Source organism: Alosa sapidissima, chromosome 16, assembly GCF_018492685.1.
Source record: "Alosa sapidissima isolate fAloSap1 chromosome 16, fAloSap1.pri, whole genome shotgun sequence".
In the NCBI taxonomy this organism is placed as follows: domain Eukaryota; kingdom Metazoa; phylum Chordata; class Actinopteri; order Clupeiformes; family Clupeidae; genus Alosa; species Alosa sapidissima.
Genome location: NC_055972.1, coordinates 28,310,533 through 28,319,681, shown reverse-complemented (window position 1 = coordinate 28,319,681; position 9,149 = coordinate 28,310,533). Strand labels below are relative to the sequence as shown.

Genomic DNA, 9,149 nt, shown 5'->3' with positions numbered 1-9,149 from the left:
ATTTTATGTCGGTCATATTATCAATGAAGTACTATTTGGCCTTGCATACGGGTCCGTGGGAACTATTTTAGAAATAGGAAAATAATTTAGGTACAAAAAAGTGTATTTTGATGTTCACTTGACTTGACACTCCCTGGGGCTTACCATCTCTATGGAGTTCATTTGTTGGTCAGGAAGATCTTTCTGTCGAGTTCATATTTAGAAACCTACAAAATGCATCGATTAAAAAGAAATACCGTTGTTAAGACCTCAAGAGACCCCATCTGTGGTCCTACGTTCCAGATTAGACATTTAATCACTAATAACGGTGTTTGAAATAGTGGACACAACACTAGGTCTTAAAGAACAGCATCAAAATACCCACTCTGGGGTGAGAACGCTCATTCAATTTGTTCTATAATGGCACCATTACTTGGCTTTCCCTTACCAGGGGACCCATTTGCATTCACGATGCAGGTCCCAACTCCACTGTGCTCCTAATTGCCTCTAAATTTAGCAGCCCAGGCTTGTTCAGAAGGTACAGAGTGTACAAGGAAAGATGGCTGCATAAAGCCATTATAGAATAAATGTATGCAGACAACTAACTAGAGTAGAGGTGACTGTGCATGTTAAGGACAAATTTATACGGGCAAGGTCATTTTTTCTCTTTTGCACAGAGAAAAGGAAATGTGGGCTTTTCGAGTTTTATCTGTCCATGGGATGTTTAGCAAAGCCGAGGGATGTCGGTGTGCATTTTGTGTGAGTGAGAGGGGAATGCATCTAATTAGTGCTAATTTATTCATCATGCCTTATCGCGATGTAGAAAAAGGTCTGAAATATCAACAGGATTTAAAACGAAGACTTTTCATTTCTTCGAGGCAAAGCCCTAGTATAGACACTTCTTAGATGCTTAGGAGGACTTTGTAACACAGGCAAGATTTTAGACTAAATCATTAAGACAATCTTAAATAAATAGCACACCTAGAGGCACTATTTTGGCATGTCAAAATGCACAGACCCACACATTGCCATTGGTGGACGATTATGTAAACATAAAAAACATTATTTAAAATCTCCTCCATTCCCACAATAGCTCCCCGTGTAAGGGGTCGTGAACTCCTCCACCGGGAGTATACAATTAGAGCTGTAGGTATGCAAGCTGAGGAAAGCCACGACATACATTCAGTATTCAGCACATGCCATGTTGTCCCGTGCATGAATACAAAGACATTCAAACTGGCTCACTGTGTCCCGTACAAGCACTCACCCAGAAAATCAAACAGCTCTATATTAATTTCACTTAACGTTTCCCTAAAGATTGGTGATATTGGTGGTGGGAGTATTTTTTAACCCCTAACTACAGTAGATCGGAATTTGGTTTAATTCACCTCCCGAGGACAAATAAACAACCTCAGACAATCATACAAATATGCCCAGATGGAGTTGGCTTTAACTAAAGAGTGCTGAGCACTATTGAGCAATGGGATGCATACAACAGTGGAAACAGTGTTTACTCCAAGCCATTCGCCTGACAGGAGAATCAGCCGCAGCAGTGAAGGCTCGGTTGAAGGCGGTGGAGAAATATCCTGGTCACGGCCCAGTAGGCAGGCAAATCCTCAGTCTGCTGTTGGACACTGGCGATAAGCCACCACTGTTCACACACCTTGGCAAAAGGAAAACATAACCCCAAAAGAACCAGCAGGCTGTTCCAAGACAGATGGCTAGGCGATAACAAAAGATAACTGAGCAATTTCTTTTATAGGGCAGGGCTTAACAAAACAGAGATATGCCACTCACAGAATTGCATTTCTCATTTGTTTTATTTATTATTCTGAAAGCCAATGATAGTCTATTTGTTTTTACAGTCTGCCACCATGAAGATATATATCAATCAAAAAGTGATTAATGTGTCATAGAAAACAGACATTGCTGAAAGGTCTTTATAAGGATATGTAAAAAAAAAAAAATCGAAATATTCTAGACAGGCCGTGTATAACAATACAGTAAAAAGCTCGATGGGTAAGAGATTATAGGGTCTAGATGCCTGATGCCCTCTAGAAACAATCTACAAAAACTGTTCAGAGACAACAGAGACACTTAAAAGTTCACAGACACCTGAAAATAACTTTCCCAACGAGGCCATTACTCTAACAGAACTGCTATTCGTCCTGGAAGAGTGTGTCAAGATCTTCCATTTCTGCCGCGTCTTGCGCGGAGAGCGTTTGCGTCTTGGGGGCGCTGGACGTCTTCGTGGCCGCGTTCTGGTTCTGGCCTCTCTGGGGCGTCTCCGGTTCCCTCTTCACCTCCCTCACTCCTCCTCCGAGCAGTTTCTGGCTCTCGATGAAGTACTGGTTGGGGTGGTTGAGCGAGAAGCCCGAGTCCTCAACCTAAAGGGACAAAAGGGAGAGAGACAATGTTCAGCTTTCGGTGAAATGCAAAAATGTGTTTCAGAGACAGAGACGCTTGCTTCACACACACAGAGCAGTCATTTGGACCACTATGAAAGTCCCCTGAGTTTTGATTAACAGCCAAAACCATTGACTGAGAAACAAACAAACAAACAAACAAACAAACAAACAAACAAACAAAAATACAGTAAAAAACACATTTTTACAGATTTCTTATAACTTCTTTTTGTAACGAGTTATCCCCTATACTCCTCCCTTGCACAGTGTCTTTGCTGAGAAAAGTGAATCTATTTGTGAGGCGCAGTGATCCATCACCGCTTGGCAGATCATCGCCCTTTTCCCTCCTTTGTCTCTGCAAACGACAGCTGACTCTTAAGCTGCGTCTCCCTGGCAGAGGCGCGGCCAGTTCAGCACCCCGTTCACCTAGCTGTAAATAAATCCAAGGTTTGCCCATCGGATGCTCGCGAGGGGGAAAACAATCCAAATCCCCGTCGTGGTTCAGCACGAGATCGCCGCGATCCATTATTCGCAAATCTCTCACAGCGCTTAACTGCATTCCAGGTGTTGGGGACCGCAGTGGCGGCGACTCTCTGACCGTCCTCTCTCAGGTGACAAATGAAAAATGCATAAACATGAAAAACTAAACCGAGGGAGCACAGAAGGGGAAAAAAATCAAATCAATCGAGTATTGTTCTTTTAGAGGCGCACTAATCCCCCCCCCACCTATTCTGTCCTCAAGCCAAGCCCCAAGTCCTTCAGGAGCATCGTGTCCGGCGAGGCTGAGGGGCCTCCATGCACCCACTCCCCCCCCCCGCCCCACCCTCTTACAACTCTTGCCATTTCATTACTCCTCCTATTGTTTGATTTATTGCCCTTGTGTAAATATTTCATCAGTGAAGTATTACATTTTGACCTTTAATAAATGCAGCAGAGAGGGAAGGGAGGATCGCCGGTGATCTATCTGTTCTAACTCACAGATCTGGAACCAGGGGGGACATATGGTAGTGATTAAAGGCTCTCAGGCATGAGCATATGAGTGCGCTGCCGCAGCAAACTGTGCCAAGGAGGACTCCTGGATGTGGCTGGGGGGGGGGGGCGGGGGGGGGGCAGTAGGCGAGAGAGTGGAAAGAGGGAAATACCCCCTGTACCAACACAGTTCTCTATTTTTAGTGGATGTTTGAAATTCTGTCTTTATATAGACATAATTCCATACAGGGAGGGCCAGATTATCCTTTGATAGTTTTTGGATCATTGTGGCCATCCTAGCATGCATTCTCCGATAAATTTTCTTTTTTTGGTCGAGGCCTACGGATTGGTTTGACTGTAAGCCTTCAGGCAATTTGTCATGCTCTTAATGTTCTTTAGTCCACCAGAACCAGCACCACCACACGCTCCCCTCACCCACTGTTTCCACACATGCCTGCAGTGTCAGTGTGCGCTGTGCTGTCCTTGGAATGTAATCACACAGCAATTTCAAAAGAAGAACACTACAAACCATTACGGCCCCATCAGTGGCACTTTGAGCACAGTGCAACATTAAGGGGGAGAGAGGAACTGGGACAGCAAAATGGCAATTATAAAGTGGTGGTTGTTGGTGGCACAACGCGGACCAGCCTGAGGGCATTTTTACAGCCTTTCCAACACTTGGTATACTGGCCTCATGAAACATCTCCATTGTGGGGCTATTAAAAAGCTAAAGCAAACAATGCTGTAATGTGTTATCTGATCCAATTACATTTATATGGACACGGCGTACACAAACACACACACATGTCTGATTATTGCAAAGATTAAAGAGGCGCTGAAGATAAGGACTGCTGAAAACCTGTCCAGTAGAAAGCTAGAGAAAAAAAAAAAAAAAAATTCAGGCAGACCAGACAGATGTGATTTTAGTGATTTGCAATTTAGAGTTAATTGGTTAACTTCTTGAAAACAACTTCTCTGGCAGATTCTGGTTTAAAAACCCTAAAGTGTCTGAGGCAAAAAAAAACGATTTTTCCACAGAAGGTTTGAACCTTGTTTGCACGGTCGAGATGACAAATGTTTGAAGAGCTCGCCTCTCTCTTTCATATCGACTGTTTTCTTACATTTCAAATTGACCTGTCACCTTGCAGATATGGGCGGTGTGTGCATCAGCACACTATGAGCGCACATTTCCATCCCAAAGTGTCAGCTCCGCTGCTTTGAAAGTGAGCGAGCGCGTTGGCACATGTCAAGGAGTTAATCCTGACTGACATCACTCTGGATTATGACTTCCTTGGAGGGAAAAGAGGGGGAAAATGCACACAGACACACACACACATAAACAGAAGTGCGTGTACACACATACACACAGATACACACGGAGACAGAGACACAGACACACACACACAGAAACAGAAGCGCGTGTACACAGACTCACACACACACACACACACGCACAAACACACAGCGGTATCCAACACATGAGAAATACTGCAGTGCAGAGGCAGGGGGAGAAACAAACAAACAAACAAACAAACACAAATAAATAAATAAAATAAATAACAATGATCTCACAGAAGCTGTCAGCACATGAAGGCTCCCTAACTTAGGCTCTCTGAGCACTTGGCACCACCAAAAGGGGCTGCATTCATGCCCTCCGGAGCAGACTGCATTAACAGACCCCACAAAGCAGTGTGAGAGCTGGCTGAACAGTACAGTGCAGTCGGCATAATGAACCCTCAACGGGGGGAAAAAAAAAAAAGATTTATTGTACTTCCGTAGAAGTTTACAATGGCTCCTTCCACACAGCCCCTGCTTGGCCCATCTAAATAGGGACTGAATATTAATAACATGGGACGAGTTGACTGAAAGTGCTGATCCGAAAGGTCTTTGCTAAAAAGCAGTAGATCAAATAAATTAAATATTCATGAGTGAAATGGGGGTGGGGGTCGGGTGGGTAAATTAATCTAAAGTGCTATAATAAACCCATAAAAATTAAACAGCAATGACAGCTAATGATGGATGTGCGTTCGGTGGCTGGTTGATGCAGAGTCTTCGCGCTTGAGTTGCGGCAACCATCCCTGAGCAAAGCTGACAAGAGACAGTAAGGAGAGGAGAAGAGAAGAGAGCAGAGGAAAGGGGCGTAGAGGAGAGGAGAGGCAAGCCTCAATTATATCCGGCTGCAAACTTACCCCATGTGTCAACTCAAAGTACTTCTGGCAGGCCAGCTGATAGTGCATTCCCTTGACTAAGTCCAAGATCTGCACAAGAAAAAGGGTTGGGGGGGGGGTTGGGGCAGGGGAAAAAAGGACAATCAGTGTCATAAATGAAAGCAGCACTCTAGTATAGAAACTCTCAGTCTTTGAAGTTCACACCTCATTATCTGAACGGTGTACCATGCATGTAAATAGATACTGAGTGGATCACGTTGCCTCTCTTGCCTCTCTTCCAATTTAATAAACAAGTGATGGTGTTAACAGAAATGTTGCAATATACTGTAACTTGCTCCTGGATATTTAACAAAGTTTCTTAATTATGGAACTGTTTGTTTTTGTTGTGGTATACACAGAGAGGTGTACACAGATAAACACACCTGTTATGTACACGGTTATTCAGGTGCCATGTGTACCTCTATAGTCTGGGACAGATGGATGAACAAACATGCAACATTTTTTGAAAATCTTCACTGACTAGCACATAACTATATCGCCACACATCACCAGTTAGCATACAGACAAGCTTTCAAAACCATCTGTTATGTTTCTGTAGGTGAACTATATCCAGATAAAGCGTTAAGAAAATATTTAATTTGACTGCTCCAGACTATTTACTGTATTATAGGCCGCATCCATTTTCACTGTAAAACTAAAAAAAAAAAAAAACAACACAACAAAGGAATGACACGAGTCAAAAGTTTCGGGATGGAACATTTTACATGGATCGGTTTTAGGTGTACATTCACAATCGTAATACTGTAGTAAAAGTGATGAGAGTTCCACAGTTTAGATACTTTAGCAGCCAATACCATGCTGGTTAAATTGAAACCTCTGCATTTAGTAAGTGTGGGATTTCACACCTCATGCATGCTTATAAAGGGTTCATTATACAGGCTAGCTGCACATCATTAGAATATGGTGATTATTATTCTCAAGATCACACATCCCTACTACCCAGAAATGATCCAGCTCTTGTTTAATTACTGCCGCCGGTTTTCCCATTCCCTGTTTGATTAGTCAGATTTTCTGCATGGCGACACAGCGAGTGTGACAGCACCAGCAGACCACTGAGCTTTTAAGTCTGACACAGTCGCTGCACGAGAACCCAAGCTCTGTACTGCCGCAGTCTTGCTGTCTCCAGGAACTGCTTCTGACATGCATGCAGGATTCCAAAGAAACAAACTCAGTTTATAATTCAGAGAGCATTCAAGCACGGTCTTTGCAGGGTGATGTCCATCATTGAAACACAACTCTCTCTCCATGTTAACTATCCTACTGGTAAGGGACCGTTCGTTATTTATAAACGGGGTCACCGGAGTGATTTTGAGTGCTTCAATCAAAAGTTGCATGACCCTCCCCTGCCTGCAGGAAAATGTTCAATGACCCACCAACAGTCTTCTCAAAAAAGACATGACCCTCCCCGGCCAATTGGCGATACCTTCCACCCACCCTGAAAAGCGCTATGAAAACACGTCAATTAAACTATCGTTCTAAATTCACCCTCTGCTTTCTGATCTTAAATATCACACTTCACCAAGATGGTGGCCATTTCAGTAGATTTACTCACTAACATTGTTGTGGAAACACAATAAGCATGGAAACTAAATGCACACTTCCTGCAACTGCATTAGCCTACTTGAAATAAGTTACTCCTCTAGTAAGTATTCACATGAAATAAAACAATAAAACATTGAGACCATTCAACAAAGCACACTGGGTAATAACAAATTCAACACATGAACTTGTTGCTATGGACTCGTCTCTAGGCTTCCTCAGTCATTGTAAAGCCAAAGATTGTTAAGGCGGAGCAAGATGTTTCATCAGGAGCCACTTCTGGGAACCCGGATCGCACGAGGGGGGGTCAAAATCCCCCTTTATGCAGAGCAGAGGCAGCGACTGCTCCATTGAAGTCTATGGGCATAGCTCAGAATTTCACCACATATGCTAAGGTCTTGGTTCATTGGTGACATTTTCCGTATTTTGCGTCAGAAACCCGGGAAATCTCCCTTATTTTCATTGTTCAATGTTGACAGAGCTATGGAACGAAAGAGAACGTTATATGGCGACACTTTGATTTTTTGCTGTTTATTAACCTAATACAAAAGATGGGTGACCCCCCCTCCTAGATAAAACAAGTTAGGTAACCCTCCCCTCAACAAAGAATAAAAAGACATGACCCTCCCCTATTTTCCTCCGGTGGCCCCGTTTATAAATAACGAACGGTCCCTAAATAGTCTCTCGCTCACAGATATGGACTGCAGAAAGTCTTAATCTTCTCAAGTTCCCGATTCCTGTCAAAGACGGAACACAAACAACTTTGCATGTCTCAATCAGAATCTATTTCACTTAGAGACAATTGGTAAACAAAAGCTTCCCCATCATCTGGAGACATGTCCACAATGTTGTTGACAACCAATGAAAGCAGATATGACAGCATCCCCCAGCATATCAGCATGTGATATAAATCAGGCTATTTATAGTACTCTTTGAGTAGGCTAAAGCAGCAGGCAAGAGAAGCAGCATATTGCAATTTGTACATTTAAAGAAACCTGTACGCAAGCTGGCCTAAAACAAACTCTTCTCTAGGTCTCATGTTGATGTGATGTGCTTTAACTTCATGTCCAGTGTGTCTGTGTGTGTGTGTGTGTGAGGGAGAAGGAGAGATAGAGGAAAGGGAGGGAGCATAAATCTGCAAATGAGCAAGCGAACGAGAGAGAGAACTACAGAGAGAAGGGGAGACAGAAGAGTCAGGCATGTGGACAGGCATATTCTACACACATGCCAGGGTTTGAGAAGATGCCCCCGCAGGGCCTCTCTGAACATCACAACTCTGAAACACTCCCACATATTGACAAGATGCAGATATGCATAATACATGGGTCAACACCTTGGCTGCTGTGGCCCTGAACTTTAGACGACTGTGTGTGTGCGTGGACAGATGGAAGACAGTATGTATGTACTGTGAGTGAGTGAGTGTGTGTGAGAGAGAGAGAGGGTTATGTGGCAGGGGATTATGTGGCAGGGGCTGACAGGTCAAACCATTAGTGCTCTATCATGTTGAAGGCAAAACGGCAGTAGTTTATAGATTGGTGAAATTACATCTATACCGTTCTGTGCATTTTGCATTAATAAGTCATTAACCTCCTATAATTCACCGACTCCATCTAAAAGAAGCCGTGAATGCCGCACCACCACAGGTTATGGAAGGTGAGGGGATGTAGCGCTCTCTGCATGGCAGATGAGCTCTTACTCTGCCTGTAAGAGAGACTCTCCTTTGTTTGTTTGACTTCTGGCCTCCCGTGTGTCAGTATTCTCTTACCCCCCCCCCCCATCTGCCTGGTGAATGACAGCGGGGAAAATAACACACAGATTCTTTCTATTTCTTTTTTTATTAAAAAATACTGCATATTTCTAACTATTTATCTGTTTGTTTGTAGTGAATCTTTAGTAAAGTTAAAGTATGTCTCAGTCCACCTGTTCAAGGGAATAATAATAATAATAATAATAATAATAATAATAATAATAATAATAATAATAATAATAAAAAATATATGATAGCATGATAATTATGGCCTTCGCCCAT

At 43.1% G+C, this 9,149-nt stretch overlaps 1 protein-coding gene across 1 annotated transcript in view; it reads right to left on the bottom strand.

The window, feature by feature from the left end:
- Positions 1-1,780: 1,780 nt before the first annotated feature.
- The window catches only part of prim2 (DNA primase subunit 2), a 71,840-nt gene continuing 64,471 nt past the window's right edge, over positions 1,781-9,149 (bottom strand). Inside the window, exons 13-14 of the mRNA XM_042066353.1 lie at positions 5,543-5,611; positions 1,781-2,366 (exon numbers count right to left, since the gene is read on the bottom strand). Coding sequence (XP_041922287.1) covers positions 2,139-2,366; positions 5,543-5,611 — 297 coding nt within the window. The 3' untranslated portion in view covers positions 1,781-2,138. The remainder of the gene's footprint in view (positions 2,367-5,542; positions 5,612-9,149) is intronic.